General features: G+C 38.0%; 1 protein-coding gene across 1 annotated transcript in view; it reads left to right on the top strand.

Annotated features, from left to right (window-relative positions):
- Positions 1-550: 550 nt before the first annotated feature.
- DPYS (dihydropyrimidinase) overlaps positions 551-17,878 on the top strand; it is a 92,988-nt gene continuing 75,660 nt past the window's right edge. Inside the window, exons 1-3 of the mRNA XM_027849978.1 lie at positions 551-705; positions 8,837-9,016; positions 13,184-13,373. Of these exons, the coding sequence (XP_027705779.1) occupies positions 571-705; positions 8,837-9,016; positions 13,184-13,373 (505 nt within the window). The 5' untranslated portion in view covers positions 551-570. The remainder of the gene's footprint in view (positions 706-8,836; positions 9,017-13,183; positions 13,374-17,878) is intronic.

Genomic DNA, 17,878 nt, shown 5'->3' with positions numbered 1-17,878 from the left:
ATAGTGAGGGACCTCCTTGTACCTTTTTCAGATCTGGACAAATCTAACAAAAACTATAAATAAGGAAGAAGTTAAGAACCTGAAGAGAACTTTAGAAAAATTGGAGATGATAGATATCTGGCTGATATTGAACGGGAACAGAAAGAAGTTGACATATTTCTTAGCTATGCATGATACTTTCACAAAAATATGACCATGTATTGAGGCATAAAAACCTCACAACAAAATATTGAAGGCCAGAAATAGTAAACATTCATCACAGGCCACAATGCAATGAAAATAAATTCAATAAAGAGCCTTTGAAGAAAATTAAAAATTAAAGGTTAAATAATTTAATCCTAAAAAAAAATTGGTGAGACAAACAACTAATCATAGAAAGAATAGAAAAATTCATCAAATAAAATACAACTATAAATATGCAATATTTTGTTAGCTTGAGGGAAAATTCATGGTCCAGAAATTCTCAAAAATGAACATTTTTAGGGCAATAAATGACCAAATAAGTAATCTGATTGCTAATTTGGTGAAAATCTCTTGTGATTTCAGGCAGCTCTGGCTGGAGGCACCACCATGATCATTGATTTTGCCATACCTCAGAAAGGCTGCTCCCTTATTGAGGCTTTTGACATGTGGAGAAGCTGGGCAGATCCCAAAGTCTGCTGTGACTATGCACTTCATGTTGCAGTTACATGGTGGAGTGACCAGGTAAAGGGATAAGGGTTAGTCAGTCAATAGACATTTATCAAGTACCTGTTTGGCATAATATTCTGTTCCAGGCACTGTGCTAAATGTTGAGGATACAAATATGAAAAAGAAAGACAGTCTTTGTCCTTGAGGAGCTTACAATCTAATGGGAAAGACAGCACCCAAAAGGAAGCTGAAAGGGTAGGGGGAAGGGCATGGAGGCATGATGGAGAGGTCAAAAGTATTGTAGCCAGGTGGGAAATGAAGAGATGGCTGGCATGAGCATTTTCCTTAAATGGAGGCTTTAGAAGGAGGTTTCTACTCTGCCCTCCAATCAGAGGGTTCCCAAGGGCAGAGAGTGTGATGAGGTGTAAGTATTAAGGCTGATGTGATCTTGCAGTATGGCAAAGTTCCTGGGGGCATGGTGAAGATGTCCAAAGGAGAGTAGCTGGGTAAGAAATGAATAGTTAAAGTAGAATTGTATATGGGAATTTGATAGTAACAATTTTGGGGCACATTTACATGTAAAATAACTGTGGGGCATATTTACACATAAAGAACTATATGGGGAGGAAGCTTCCTTCTGGAGCCCAAATGGGGTATTGCCCTTGAATGCCCCAATACGGCTTTGGCCAAAGGCAAAAACATTTTTATTTGATTTTGGTTGAGTCACTAGATTATAAAATCTCTGATGGCAAGAATATGGTCTCTACTATGTTTCTTTTATCAATAATTTTGTTTTATTAATTAGCTGTTGGCTTTTGATGACCTACAGCAAAATGATTATACACGACAGCTTATCAAAAATTTGGCAGCTCTCAGACCCACTAAAGCTCTTCCGCAGGCTAATCATTTCCCTTCCCTTCACAAAATCTTCCTATGGCTTGATTTTCCTATTGCTAGTTGCTCACCTCTGGATGTGTGCCAGATTATCAATAACCTTCCTAAAACCAATGCCCAGAATTGAATATTATAGGCCAAGTAGGGCAGAATATGACAGGATTATCACCTCCTATTTACTATGCCTCTCTTAAACCAGCCTAGGATAAAACTAATTTTGTTTTTGTTTGGTTTTTATTGCTGTCACACCACATGATTGGTTAACTCACTAAGCTCCCTAGATCTTTTTTCAGATATGAATGGGTATCTAGCCAGACTTCCTTCACCTTTTGCTCATAAAGATGATTTTTTGAACCCAAGTATAAGACTTTACATTTATCCCTATGAAATTCCATCTTATTAAATTTGTGTTAAGGTTTCATCCTTCAAGTTGGTTTTTTTTTTTGATCCTATCTTTATCATCCAGATTGTTAGCTTTCCCTCTTAGCTTTGTGTCATCTACAACTCTGGTAAACATCACACCTATTCCTTTAGCCAAATCATCAATAAAAATATCAAAGAACACAAGGCCAGGCATAGGGCTCTGAGTCACTTTACTAGAGACCTTAAAATCATTAATGACTACTTCTTGGGTCCCGCCATTTAATCAGTTTTGTATCCATCTAATTGTAGCCTGGGCAACTAGATGGTGCAGTAGAGTGCTGGGCCTGGAGTCAGGAAGACTCATCTTCCTAAATTCAAATCTGCTCTCACATACTTACAAGCTGTGTGACCCTGGACAAGCCATTTAAGCCTGTTTGCCTCAGTTTTCTCATCGTAAAATGAACTGGAGAAGGAAATAGCAAACCACTCTGGCATCTTTGCCAAGAAAACTCCAAATGGGGGCATGAAGAGTCAGACATGACTGAACAACAACAAAGTATAGCCTGTATGTCTCCATCTTTTCTACCAGAAAAACATAAGAAACTTTGTCAAATGCTTTGATAAATTCTAGGTAAAAACTATTTCTAGAATTCCTCTGATCTACGAACCCAGGAACTCCACCCACTAAAAAAAACAAGTTAGTCTGGTATGACCTGTTCTGGATTCTGAAACCATACTGCATTTTAATGATCACTATTTCTCTTTTTAGATTTGTTTCTGGAATTCTTCATCTATTTCCTCTTTCTATCTAAATGCTCAATTTTCATACACCAATAAAAATGTTGCTTCTGTTCCTACCCTTATTGTTCTTCATACAAATGATCTCCAGCTTGATGCCTACCCATCCCTTCCAGTTTTGGGGATTTCCTTGCATATACAAGGCTACTCTGTTCTTTTATCTCCTCCCTACAATTCTTTTATTTACTTTCTTCTTTCTAAATAAGATATGTCCTTTGAGGGCCACATTCTAGTTGTGGGTTTCATTCTACCAAGACTAGTGATACTACTGAGGTCACATTTGCCTCCTTGAGTTCAGGTCTTCAGCTTGCTTGTCTCTATGCTTTATGAATTGGTGCAAAGACATGCATCTTTTCCTTCAAAAACAAAAGACAAATCCATGGATTTTTTTTTAAACCATCTCTTTTAGATTTTTGTCTCTTGTGTATTTCTGGTTGCCTCTGCTGCTATTTTCTCCTTTCTATATTGTTTCCACTCTCTATGGTATCTAGCTGGATAGATACACACAGGCAATTTTCTCCCTCCCCCTTCCTTTGTAATTTAAGACTCTTTGGATGAGATTTGCAAGAATTCAGGCGAATACATTTTTACCAGCCTTTGTTACTTGTACTTCATCCTTGATCAGGAGTCCTTCATTTCTATATTTCATTGTAAGGCTTGAGGATATGTTCGTTTCTGTAATTCAAATGCCATTTACATATACTGTCTTCTTAATGAGCTATTCATTTACCAAATCTTTGTTTTTCATTTGGATCCCTTGCCATTGATTAGTAGCAGTGAAGAAAAGATCCCTAAAATCTCCTGGATTTTTTTTTTGTTTTGTTTTCTTGTTGTTTCTCAAGACTTCATAATCATTATCAGTGTCTTTAGAGACAGTGTGGAGTAATGAATAGAACACTGGACTCAGACACTTACTAGCTGTGTGATCCTAGGCAAGTCACTTAACTTCTCTGTTCCTCAGTTTCCTCATATGTAAAATAAGATGGAATTGGAATTAATGGCCTCTCAGATCCCTCTCAGTGCTAAGTCTACAATCTTTTTACCGTTATACTTTTTGTCTGTGTGAATTGCCAGAAAAAGATAGTAGACATCTGGTTTGATAGGCTCCTATGACCATAGATACAGAGCTGGAAGGGATGTCAGGCCTTATCTTGTCCAATCCTCTGATTTTACAGATGAGGAAATGGAGGCCCAGGGAGGTCAAGTAACTTACCTTAGGTTACATAGACAATAGGAGGTAGAGGCAGAATTTAGTCCCAGGTTGTCTTGGTTAGGGGCCAGTGTTATTTCCACTGTACCTAATGGCCCCCAAGTGTCTGGAGTGTTCTTTGTCACCTCCTAGAGACCTTTACCAGCAAGAAAGCAAACCTCTCCATTGCTGTTATCTGATCCACAAATAGTTGCCTCACTTCAGCAATGAGTCACCTGACATCACTTAATAATATTAAAAACAAACAACAACAATAGTGACAATTAAGTTACATCCAATGCACTTTACATATGTTATTTCATTTGATACTCTGGGGTTATGATTAACTCCATTTTACAGATAAGGAAATGGAGGCTAGGAAAGCCTAGTTGACTTGCCCAGTGTCACGCAGCTAGAAAGTGTCCGAGGCCTTTACTGGATGATCTCCCACCTAATAGCCCCTCCAGATCCACACCATGATTTCTTGGAGAAAAACTAGCTTCTTCCTCCATAGATGGTCCAGCTCCTAGCTTTTCAGGAGGAGTCTCCTATCTATATCTTACTTCCTATGTTCAGTGTTTCTTCCATTTATCTTCCCATTTTTTTCTTCCTTTATACACAGGCTGAGATCCCCCTGTACCTCTCCAGATCCATTTTATTCTCTACCCCACCCCCATTTAGCCTTTTTTAGTTTATTTTTAAAGGAGTAGTTCATTTTCATACATAGCACAGAACTCATCACCTTCTTTTCTAGAAGTCCTTCTCTATCTCCTTCAGCTTGAGTTCAAATCCTCCTTCTCCTTAGGTTCTTTACCTCTTTCCTTTATAGGTCTCAAGTATGAATCCAGGCTGAGTCATTTATTATCTGTGACCTTGGATAAATCATCCAATCTCTCTGGGTCTCAGTTTCCTCATCTATAAAATGAGAGGTTAGACTAGATGACCTCTAAGGTCCCTTGCAGATCTAAATCCATGATTCTATATGGGAAGAGAAGAGGATGAGAAATATCCAAGACCAGGGGTGGGGAACCTGCAGCCTCAAGGCCACATGTGGCCCTCTAGGTCCTCAAGTGCAGACCTTTGACTGAATCCAAACTTGAGGACTTTGAGGGCCACATGTGGCCTCAAGGTCACAGGTTCCCCACCCCTGCCTAAGATCAGCTTCAGTGACATCTACTGTACACCTATGACCGGTACCAGGAGAATCTCATAGCCCAGGAGGTAATTGATCCCCATGACAGGCAGTTGTGGGTCTTATTCTTTCCCTCAGGGCACAGCTGCCCATAATTTTTAAGTCAGAGATCCCCAGAATTTTATCAACTTGAACCTGTTTCAAGAATTTGTAAATACCCTTTAAAGATTACCTGCCTCTTCTCTTTAATGACCAGAGACATAGTGAATTTCCATTTACAAATGAATGAATGTAAAAACATTTATTAAGTGCCCACTGTGTGCCAGGCACTGTGCCAAATGCTAGGGAATACAAGTGTGAAAAGTGAGGCAGACCTGGCTTCCCACCCTAAGGAGTTTTCATTTCTAAGAGAGAAAAGTAGCACATATAATGGAGTAAAGGCCAAAGAGAGGTGTTTTGGTGAGGGAGGTGAAAGGGATTATAAATTGAGTCCATGGAGCAAGTATTTGTCATGTCCTTTTGAAGAATGGTAGGGCAGCTAGGTGGTGCAGTGGATAGAGTGCCAGACCTGGAGTCAGGAAGACTCATCTTCCTTAATTCAAATCTGGCCTCGGACACTTACTAGCTGTGTGACCCTGGGTAAGTCACTTAACCTGTTTGTCCTTCAGTTCCTCATCTGTAAAATGAGCTGGAGAAGGAAATGGCAAACCACTGCAGTATCTTTGCTAAGAAAACCCCAAATGAGGACATGAAGAGTTGGGCATGATTAGAAAACAACTGAACAACATTATCAGTAGTGCTGATTTGATTATTGTTCCCAGAGCCAAGAGATAGAAAAATAGAGTGGGGGAAGGGGGGTGGAAAAGGGATAGATTTGCAAGGGTATGGCATGAAGTGATTGATTGGGCTAGAAATGATGAAGACTCTCCAGTCGAGACCCAGGGCCTATCCTCTTCTACCATATACTGTCTTGGAAATTGAACTTTTCTTCAATTTCATTGTTTCCCATTTGTGAAACTGCTTCAATTCCAGTAATCTTGGCCTCCCTGAGAAAGCTCACCCCGCTTCCCTTCCATCTTCACCCCTACTCCTCTTCTTCAGGTGCTCTGACTCAGCAAGCATTTTAAAAATAGCACTCACTCAATAGATTTTAATACTGCAAGAAAACCAGGCAATGTAAAATAGGTTGTGCTTGAGCACAGATTATGTAAGATTGTGTCATTCTTGCTTCCCAAGGCAGAAAATCAAGGTCTTGATTAAGTGAGATCTCATATCACCTAGTCACAAAATAGGTAGTAATTATCTCTTTTCTGCACCAAATTTGGATCATTTCATGTTCTACTGATTCAAATTCCCTGCACAATTTTAGTGGAATGCAATTCTGTTATTATATATCTTAAAAACTATTGTGCAGGCTTTTTGTGTTCTAGTAGATAGCAATTATATATTAGACTCTTTCTCAGTAGTGGGAAGCCCTTGATTTCAATTATTTATTTATTAAAAAAAATGAGAGAGATGATCCAATATGAGGCCTCTAGTATGTCGTCCAGTTTGATTTTCTAAAGGTAGTTGAACAACTTGCTAGTCAAAAGCTAAAGCAGAAAATAGATTGTTTTATTTGTCTTTAAAATCTTTCTCTGTCACTCAGTAAGATGCCCTAATACTGATCGGATACCCTAATACTGATCTTGATGATCAAGGACCCTTTGCCAGGGACCCCTTCTTGGGGAACTTTGTCAGAAGGCAGGGTATGGACCAAGTGACTTCAGACATTTCTGTCCAACTCTATTTCTTTGATTATCTCTCACCAAAGTATTGTGAGCATTCATGACACAGTACATGAAATTATGTGAAATACAAAATATATAACATGGGACCTGAGGGAAAGGACCCAGGACATTTCCATGTATTTTGTAAGATGCTTAATAAATAATACATGTAGAGGAAAGGTACTCTACCCATAAAAGATATTGATGTAATATTATGAAATGAAGATATAGCCATTTGACCTTATAAATAGATTTTAAAATAATTGTTAAATTTTCAGCCTGTAAAATATTCCCTAGTCCTCCTCTCATTGATTAGTGTTACTGCAGTTCTGAAGGCAATGAACATTACAGCTGCTTAACAGCATGGGGCAGAATTTCAATTTTTAAAAATCTTACCCAAAGTAGTTATAGTGACTAGACATTTATAATCAAATATCCTAGGGTTATAGATTAAGAACTAAAAGAAATCTTAGAGATCATCTACTCCAATCCCTTTGTTTTACAGATGTGGAAACTGAAGTTCAGATTAAAATACCACTTAGACAAAAAGGTTTAGTGACTTGTCCAAGGTTCACACAAGAATTAAAGAGCAGTGTTAAAGAAGAATCAGGGTCTCCTGGCTCAAAACCAAACTTTATTTTTTTCCTAGTGTTCCAATTTATATAAATATTTGTACATTAAATAAATAACTTTTACCAAGGTTTTTAACTGTTTGACAAATTATACTGCTGATTTGAAACTGGATTGCTTACATCTATTCAAATAATAGATAGATAGATAGACAGATAGATAGATAGATAGATAGATAGATAGATAGACAGACAGACAAAGAGTTTTCGGCACTGAAAGACAAAAACTGGCCAAAGGTCAGGGACAAAAAAGGCCTGAGCAGAAGGCTAGTAGAAATTCAAGAGTGGAAGCTAGGAGGCCACTCAATGGAATGTAAATTTACCTAGTTGGTTTCACTTTCAGTATGTGTTGTTATGAACCAAATCATCTTTAGGATCAAAGGGAAGACCAAAAGGAGAGAGAAGAGAAATAGAGTCTTTTATCTTAGAAAGCGACACTTGGATTAAACTGATATTTGCAAGGAATATACCAACTGATAGCTAGCTACTAGGGTGACCATAGGAACATAGCATCATGGAACTCAAGATAAGAAGGCCGGAAAATGAACCTAAGATAAACAGAGGACTATAACAAAGACAACAGAGATTAAACTCAAGGTGCACACAGCCAAGGCATTGCAAATTGTGGTAAACAATAATTGAGGTAGGATTATGAGGGATGATTGAATGACATGAGAAAAAATAGGGGAGACTCAATGCCTGAAGGCATCATGGAGGTGGGGTAGGGAGTGGAGTGGAATAGAGCTTTATGAATATGTTACCTTGTATTCAGATACTAGGGATGACTTGGTCCATAGACAGTGTCTCAGAGGCACATCTAAATTACCCACCCTGACTCTGTCACTATGGTATTTAAATATCACTTCATATTACCTGGCAACATCAATTGGCTCTTTCTATCTTCCTTTCAGTTTAAGACTGAATCCAAATGTTTACCAAATGTTTACTTGTAACCGTATGTTCCTCCTAGTATACAACATTACTTAGAAATAAGACCAAACATTTTGGTAAAAAGAATTTACTAAGTCTTTTAAGTTACAAGGGGACAGAGGGATAATTTTTGACCTTGGGGAGAATCTTGTGGATAATTGCATTCCCCTCATTTTTCATAAGGGGCAGCATCTTATAGTGGAAAGATAGCTAGCCTTGGAACCAGGAAGACCGGGGTTCAAGTCCCACTTCTGATACATACTGGCTGTGTGACCCTGGGCAAATCATTTAGCCTCTTAAAGCTCTAGGCAACTCTCTCAGACTCTAAATTGCGAAGAAAGTGCCCCCTTGAATTGGTACAGAGAATTTCCTCTTTTGAGATTTCCCTATATAAAGAAATCACAGGTCGAGCTCCTATCCCTCTCCTTGTTTTTGATACCCTATTTTGGGGAGTGAAGACTATTATTTGGGTTCAAAAACAGTTCTATTTATTCCCTTTCAGGTCAAAGAAGAAATGAGAACTCTAACACAAAATAAGGGTGTTAACTCTTTCAAGATGTTTATGGCCTATAAAGACCTGTACATGATTAGAGATCAAGAGATGTATGCAGCTTTTTCTCAGTGCAAGGAAATTGGAGCGATTGCTCAAGTCCATGCTGAGAATGGAGACTTGATTGCTGAGGTGAGTGTATGTGCATTTCCAGTCTTCAGACACGAAAGCACCGGCAGCTGCAAGTGAAGAAGAGTGGCCTATTTGGTGCCAAAACAGAAAGCTTAAATTAGTATACTCATTTACCGCTTCAGGTAAGAAGGAAATCCAGAACACAATTCTCTGTGCCTTAACTGGAAATGTGATTTGTGGGCATTGGTCACCTTTTCCTTCTGTTTACTTAGAACATCTTGAAGTCAAAATAAGTACTTCCCTTTTTACAGTAAGCCATTATTACATCCCAGGCTTTTCTTATTATAAAAATATTAATAATCCTCTATGCATTTCTTAGTACTTTTGTGTTGAGCCATTCAGAATACTGGCACAGAATCCCAGCATCTGGGAAGACAGCCATGCAATCTGAGAGCCAGAGTGTGGGTTGATTGAGGCAATGGACTCAAATAGGCTTTTGACAAACACTTGCTCTTGGTCAGAAATTGAATCATAAAATGTACTCTGTAGACTGGGAGAACTCTATTTCTCATATTATTTACAATGCTATACTACCTTAGTGGTGATTAGTTTTGAAAACTTTAGGATCTTTATCTCAGCCTTAAAGCAAGTGTTCTTAACCTTGGGTCTATCAACTTCTTTTTTTTTAATTTTGATAAGTATTTCAATATAATAGGTTTCTTTTGTAGCCCTATGCATTTAAAAACAATATTTTGAGAAGGGATCCATAAACTTCATCAGGCTGCCAAAGGTACCCAGGACACAAACAAGGTTAAGAAACCCTGACTTAGAGAAAAGAGGGCTAGGCAGCTAGCTAGCTGCCTCTGACAGCTGGCTGACTTAGGGCAAGCCGTTTGGTGAAGCTAGGTTTCTAAGCATTACTTACCTCACAGAGTTGTTGATCACATGAGTAGATGTGCATTTTTTTATTTGTAAATTTTTATTTTATTTTAAACCTAAATACAAAATAAGAAAAGAAAAAAGAAACAAACCTAAAAGATGTGCACCTTTTAAGGAATACCTGTATTAGAATCCACAAGACAAGAAGATAGAACCCCAGAACGTAAAAACTCCAATAATTAACACCGGAGAACTTTAGGACAAAAAGGTTTCATTTAGCATCTATATACCCAACCAACTCCACATGCTTAATATAGTACAGATGGTCTTGCAGGCATGTGGACTCAAGGTCAAGTTATTGGGACCCCATGGTGCTAACTATGCCCTAACGTACCTGCACCTGCCAAAGACAGAAAACCTTGCTTTTATCTATCCACGTGAAAGAAAAATGAAAAGAATGGACTAGAGGAGGGGAAAGGAAAAAGATGTAGACAGGGTGGAAGATGAATGCAGCACTATGAGTTAGAAACTGAGAGTAAACAAGCATTGACTATGAGGGAAAAGGGACTGGAAACTTGGTTGGGAATCATTCTCTTTCCCCAAAATGTATTCAAGGCAGGAAACTGGGCCTACTCAATTCCAGAAACCTTAAAGTGAGGAGACTGAGGGGCCCAGTAATACAGCCTCAGTAAGCTGTGCAGCCGTGGAAGGGAGAGCAACCAAAGAGTGAGAAAGATTCCCAAATATGGGAATACCAGAGAATGGCTGAAACACCAAGACATTGAGAAAGAAACTCTGAACAAAAGCCTAGTGAATAAGCAAATAAAGAAGCAGATAGGATATTAGAAATGGAAGAAAGAATTAATAAAGCTTCAAAGAGAAACCTAAGATCTTTTGAGATGGAGTGGAGAAAAGTGAACCAGGAGAGCCCCAAGGAAATCTATAGTCCTGGAGACTACTTAGAGATCATGGAACAACACTAAGCAACTCCAGAATAATTCAAAAAAAGAAGCAAAGTCTTAAAAATGTGAAGTTAGGAATGATTTTAGGTCAGAAATTTGAGCTCTTGACATAGATTTAAAAAACATGAACAACTGGATAGGAAAAATTGGATACATAATTCACTTTGATACCTAGCTGCCCATCATCGATATGGTTAGAGGCTACTAGGAAGTTATATTAAGAGACATGAAGCTTGATATTTGGTCCCTCTCCATAGCTACTTAAGTTCCAGGAATAACTTTGTTGCCTTTAGGGAAAAATTATGTATCTCCCCAAAGAATTAGAGACTCTGAGAAAGAGAGAAAGAGAGCTGAGGGGAAAACAGATTTGAAACACAAAGATACTGAAGTGGAAGAAATATTGATAAAAGAGAAGTAAAAGGCAATAGCTTTTGAAAAAAATACATGAATTTTACAATGTGCAAATCAAAGCAACTGACACCAAAGAAAAAATTCTCAGAGACAACTTAAGAATTATTGGTGTCCTAGAAGAAAGTGACAAAGTAAAAGCAAAACAAAAATCAAATACCAGCTTACAGGAAATAATTCAAGAGCTTCTGAATACAGAAAATGCTTTGTTGTTTGAGAGAAACCACAGCTCACTATCAGGAAAAATGACACAAACAAATATTTCAAATGTTTCATGTCATTTTTGATATGATTCCAATTTCAAGACATCTAGTGGTTAAATATAGAAATTTCAATTATAAACTAAAAAATCTGCAAGCATCCAGGAGAAAGACTTTTCAAAATGAAAAAAAAAAAAAGACTTTCTAAAGGACTAAGTAAATTTACTTGCCAATGGAGAAAAAACCCATTATGTGTCTGAGGCAGGACTTCCTGATTCTGAAGCCAGGAGATCCACTATACAACATGTATATGCTTTATAATTAACTAAATATTACCCAGTGCATGTTGAGTGATCTTTACTTTTAAATAAGTAAGTTCCACCAATGGATATTGTCATCGCATCTGTCATTGATTGTCTTCAAGATCTTCCTGGAATATTTTGTGGCTAATTGTGACCCAAGGTCACATAGCCAATATGTATTAGACTTGTTAAGGAGGGTCTGGCCCAAGTCAGCACCTTGTTATTTCAAGTACAATATTGGGAGGAAATGAGGCACTCATAGACTATCCAACAGTTAAAGAAAGGAGGTTCACTTAGCCATAGCATGTCAAGGGTAATCAACAAAGCACTTAGCTTTGGCAAACAACTTTGTCTCCATGTGGAAATGAGCCTGGTTATCAGTGAAAACAGGTTGTGGCAATTCTTAAGATATCTGCAGGATCTGAAGGTCCCTAACCATACATTCATTGATGGACCTTTTTATGTTCTTAGATGACCAGGAAGTCACATCAATATGGTTATGTTCAGTCATTTTCAGTTATGCTGGACTGTTCTCATTTGGAGTTTCCTTGGTAAAGATACTGGAGTAGTTTGCTATTTCCTTCTCCAGTTCATTTTACAAATCAGGAAACTGAGGCAAATAGAGTTAAGTGACTTGCTCAGGGTCACACAGTAAGTGTCTGAAGTTAGATTTGAACTCAAGAAGATGAGTCTTTTTGACTCTATGCCAAGCACTCTATTCACTTTGATACCTACCTGCCCATCATCGATATGGTTAGAGGCTACTAGGAAGTTATATTAAGAGACATGAAGCTTGATATTTGGTCCCTCTCCATAGCTACTTAAGTTCCAGGAATAACTTTGTTGCCTTTTAGGGAAAAATTAGCCTAACCCATATTACAAAGGAAGAGAAAAACCCTGGTAGATAGTGGAGATTACAAGGTGGGACTTGGAACCAGGTCTTCCTAACTCCAAGGCCACTAAAGCCACCTTTAAGTGTTATGTAATTAGGTTTAAAAATCATACTAAAATTTCAGTTAGGACACATCCCGGAGTCAGTCCAGCAACATTTTTTTCTCAGGCCTTATGTAGGACATTGGGGCTCTGCACTGTGGAAACTTCTCCTTAATACACTGATCATGAGACTCTTAAAAGAGGAATGAATATTAGGGCTAGAGATAATGTTAGCGTCGCTCATTTTGAATCAATAATGATCCTGAATATTTTATCCTTATTAACTTTTTATTACTAATTTTGGCTAGTTTTCTATGAAGAACCTAATTAGCATTAACTCTCACAATTTTTTTTCTTTTGATAAAGTCAAGTAGTTTAACTATAAATTAATGTAAAGACATTTCTTTTTTCTCTCTCTCTTTCTTTCTTGTATAATGCCCTGGTAATGGGAATAATCGATTTTTACTCAATTCATTTAATGCTTTGGTATCTTGAATGCATTTGGTTTTACATGTGTGTGCATTTTTATTGATCAATTTCCAGGAGTCAAAGAAAATGTTGGCCCTGGGGATAACAGGTCCTGAGGGCCATGAGATGTGTCGTCCAGAAGCCGTAGAAGCAGAAGCCACTCTGAGAGCCATCACCATAGCTAATGCTGTGAACTGCCCACTCTATATTGTCCATGTGATGAGCAAGTCCTCAGCTAAGGTGATAGCTAATGCAAGGAGAGAAGGTACCATCCTTATTTCAAACTCAAATTCCAATTCGAATTGAATTTCAGATTCAGTAGAGAAGCTTTAAAGTTGATGTCTAAATACCACTTTAAGACTTGTGAAACATTTGACATTCATCATCTCATTTGGTCATTACGGTAGCCCTATGGACTGAGTATACCAGGCTTATTCTTATTTTACAAATCAGGAAACTGAGGCTAAAAGAGATGAAATAATCTGTCAAAGGTCACATTACTGGCAATCAATCAACAAACCTTTTTTTCATTTTTTTATTAATTTATTTTGATTTATCAACAATCACTTCCATATGCTTTTGAATTTAAAATTTTTCTCCCCCTTCCTCCCCACCACCCTCCCCAAGATGGTGCACAATCTTATATAGGCTATACATATACATCCCTATTAAACATATTTTCACATTAGTGATGTTGTAAGTAAAAATTAGAGCCAATAGGAGGAACCACCTGGAAGAGGAAACAAAACACAACAGAAGAGAAAAAAAAGCTAGCAATTCAAATTCTATAGTTCTTTCTTTGGATATGGATAGCATTTTCCATCATGAGTCCTTTGGAGATGCCTTAGATCCTTGTATTGCTGGGAAGGATTAAGTTTATCAACATTAGTCATCACACAACGTGGCTGTTATTGTGTACAATGTTCTCTTGGTTCTGCTCACTTCACTCAGCATCAGACCATACAAGTCTTTCCAGGTTTTTCTGAAGTCATCCTGTTTACCATTTCTTATAGCGCAATAGTATTCCATCACATTCATATACCACAACTTGCTCAGTCCATTCCCCAATTGATGGGCATCCTCTCGATTTCCAATTCTTTGCCACCACAAAAAGAGCTGCTATGAATATTTTTGTACATGTGGGTCCTTTTCCCATTTGTATGATCTCTTTGGGATATAGCCTTAGGAGTGCCATTGCTGGGTCAAAGGGTATTCACATTTTTATAGCCCTTTGGGCATAGTTCCAAATTGCTCTCCAAAATGGTTGGATCATTTCACAACTCCACCAACAATGCATTAGTGTTCCAATTTTCCCACATCTTCTCCAACATTTATCATTTTCCTGTTTTGTCATGTTGGCCAATCTGATAGGTGTGATGTGGTACCTCAGAGTTGTTTTGATTTGCATTTCTCTAATCAATAGTGATTTAGAGTATTTTTTCATATGACTATAGATGGCTTTAATTTCTTCATCTGAGAACTGCCTGTTCATATCCTTTGACCATTTATCAGTTGGGGAATGACTTGTATTCTTATAGATTTGACTTAATTCTCTATATATTTTAGAAATGAGGCCCTTATCAGAGAGACTGGTTGTAAAAATCCTTCCTCAATTTTCTACCTTCCTTCTAATCTTAGTTGCATTGACTTTGTTTGTGCAAAAACTTTTCAATTTAATGTAATCAAAGTTATCCATTTTGCTTTTTGTAATGTTCTCTATCCACTGTTTGGTCATGAATTCTTCTGTTCTCCATAGATCTGATAGGTAAACTATTCCTTGCTCTTCCAGTTTGCTTATAGTATCAGCCTTTATATCTAAATGATGGATCCATTTTGACTTTATTTTGGTATATGGTGTGAGATTTTTGTCTATGCCTAGTTTCTGCCATTCTCTTTTCCAGTTTTCCCAGCAGTTTTTGTCAAAAAGTGGGTTCTTATTCCAGAAGCTGGATCTTTGGGTTTATCAAATAATAGATCACTATAGTCATTGACTACTGTGTCTTGCATATTTAACCTATTCCACTGATCCACCCCTCTATTTCTTAGGCAGTACCAAGCAGTTTTGATGATTGCTGCTTTATAATACAGGTTAAGATCTGGAATGTCTAGACCACCTTCCCCCATATTTCTTTTCATTAGTTCCCTTGATATTCTGGACATTTTGTTCTTCCAAATGAATCTTGTTATTATTTTTTCTAACTCTATAAAATAATTTTTGGTAGTTTGATTGGTATGGCACTGAATAAGTAAGTTAGCTTAGGTAGAATTGTCATTTTCATTATGTTAGCTCGGCCTACCCATAAGCAAATGATGTTTTTCCAACAAACATTTTTTAAAGCACTTACTGAGTTCTAGGCACTGTGCTAAGCCCTGGGGATACAAGGAAAAATTGAAAAGAGTCCCTACCTTCAGGGAGCTTACATTCTAATGTATATACATGTACATAAATAGGTATATACAGGATACCTACGGAGTAGATAGAAGATAACTGTATTAATTTATTTGGATATATCAGCAATCACTTCCATAAGCTTCTGAGTTTTAAATTTTTCTCCCCCTCCCTCTCCCGTCCCTCCCCAAGACGGGGCTATATAGGCTATACAGATACATTCCTAAGATAACTTTAGAGGGGTAGGCTCTAGCAACTAGGGGGTGGGCAGGAAAGAGCTCTTGTAGAAGGTAGCACTTGATATGAGTCCTGATGGAAGTCAGGAGTTCTGAGAGGAGAGATTAGAAAGGAAGGGCATTTAGGTATGGGTGGGAGTGCAGAGAGTGGAGATGGAGGGTTTTGTGTGAGGAACAGCAAGGCCTGTATGATTAGACTGTAGAATGCATGGAAAGGGCATAATATGTAGGAAGACTACACACACAAAATCGGATCTAGTTATGAAGGGCTTTTAAGGCCAAGCAGAGGAGTTTTTATTTGATCTCAGACATAATAGAAGTCCCTGGAGTTTATTGGGTGGGGGAAGATTTGGTCAGACCTGTGCCTTAGGAAAATCACTTGGCAGCTCTGTAGAGTAGTGTGGAGAAGAGATCTGAGGCAAGGAGACCAATTAATTAGCAAGGTAGGGCAATAATCCAGGTGAGAGTGATGAGGTCTTGGGCCAGGGCAATGTACCATGAGGGGAGAGAAGGTGACCAGTGGGGGAGCCGTGGGGGTAGAAATGATAAAGAAACTGATTGATTAGGTATGTAGGGTGAGTGAGGGGTTGCGAACGACAATAATTTATCAGGGAAAGTAGTTCCTGCACTGACATAGATTGTAGCCCCCGTTGGGATCATTGGTGACCCAGATTTTTTTGAGCATTCCTGTGGCTTTAAATGTTTGTCCTTTAAAGGCTTTCACTACCTAGCCCAAACTTCCCTCTCATACACTTCACTGTCCAGCCGAATTGGCTTTCTTTCTGTTCCTTAGGCGTGTGCCACTGTGCCTTCTATCAATCACATTGTCAACAAGCATTTATTAAGTGTTTACTATGTGCTAGACATTCTGCTAGATTCTGAGGCTATAAACACAAAGAATAAAATCATCCCTTATCTCGATGAGCTGACATTCTCCCATGCCTTTGAGCTGGCAATCCCTCATGAATAATAACAATAACAACAACAATAGCTAACATACAGCAATTTCACATTTGCAGAGCATTTTACATATGCTGTTTCATTTCATTTTCACGACAGCTCTGTCCCAGGGTAAGTGCTATTATTATCCCTATTTTACACATAATGAAACTGAGACTGAGAGAGGCTAAGTAATATGCACAGGGACATACACAGCTAATACGTGACTGAGGCAGGATTCAAACTCAGGACACCCTGCTTCCCAAGTCCAACTCTTGATCTCTGCTTGAGTTTGTGCCCTGCAGCTGTAGCCTTTGAGAAGATAGGGTCACCTCCATGCCAAAGCTAAACCCGAGGGGCTGGGGAATGGTAATGATTGTCAAAACTAATGTCTTTTGATTTCAAAAAAAACACATAGCACTCATCTCCTAACAGAGAGGTGATAGAATTGGAGTGCTGAATGAGACACACAATTTTTGGTCATGGCCAAAGAGGCAATTTGCTTTGCTTGACTATATGCATATGTGTTATAGGGGCTTTGTTTTTCTTTTCTTTTTCCCCAGTGAGGGAGAGTGGAGAAAGTCAATTTTTATTAAGTAAAAAAAAAAATAAAAATTTAAAATATTAGCTTCATTTTTTTTAATTGAAAGGGGACAATAGGGAAGCTCAAACAAAGGGACTTTTTATTCTTCATTTCATCCTGCCAGAGTCTTGTTTTAAGAGTATGTGCCATGCTATCCACAGGGGAAAACAATGCCTCTCTAAAAACAATCCTTGTGGTTACCAAGTTCCCATCAGCAGCACTTGGTGTTTTCAGATTTTTAACAGATTAAAGAGACCCTTTTTTCAGGGTCTGGTTTTTAGAATTGTACAGTTAGATTTTTCCACTAGATGGCTCTGTTGCCAGCATTATAGAATTAGTCATTCTATAATTACTTACCTTTGCAAGGCATGTACTGTATACCACCCTCTGTCAGGTCCACAATGTCAGAATATCATTTAAAAAACAGTAAAATCAACAGAAATGTTCAGAGTTAACCCACTGCAAGCTAAAGTTTTGACAGTTCTGTCAGAAAGCTGTTTCTTGATCTGTTTTTTTTCCCCTCCCCAAAATTCCATTCAGAGTCTAACAGAAGTCCAAGATAGATTTCTAGAATATAGGACAAAGGCTGGAAAATTATCAAACCTAAATATGGACCATTAAAA

The sequence above is a fragment of the Vombatus ursinus genome, unplaced genomic scaffold (assembly GCF_900497805.2).
Source record: "Vombatus ursinus unplaced genomic scaffold, bare-nosed wombat genome assembly UNPS02008961.1, whole genome shotgun sequence".
Taxonomy (NCBI): Eukaryota; Metazoa; Chordata; class Mammalia; order Diprotodontia; family Vombatidae; genus Vombatus; species Vombatus ursinus.
The sequence above is the reverse complement of the archived record's forward strand: the minus strand, read 5'-3'. Positions and strand labels throughout refer to the sequence as shown.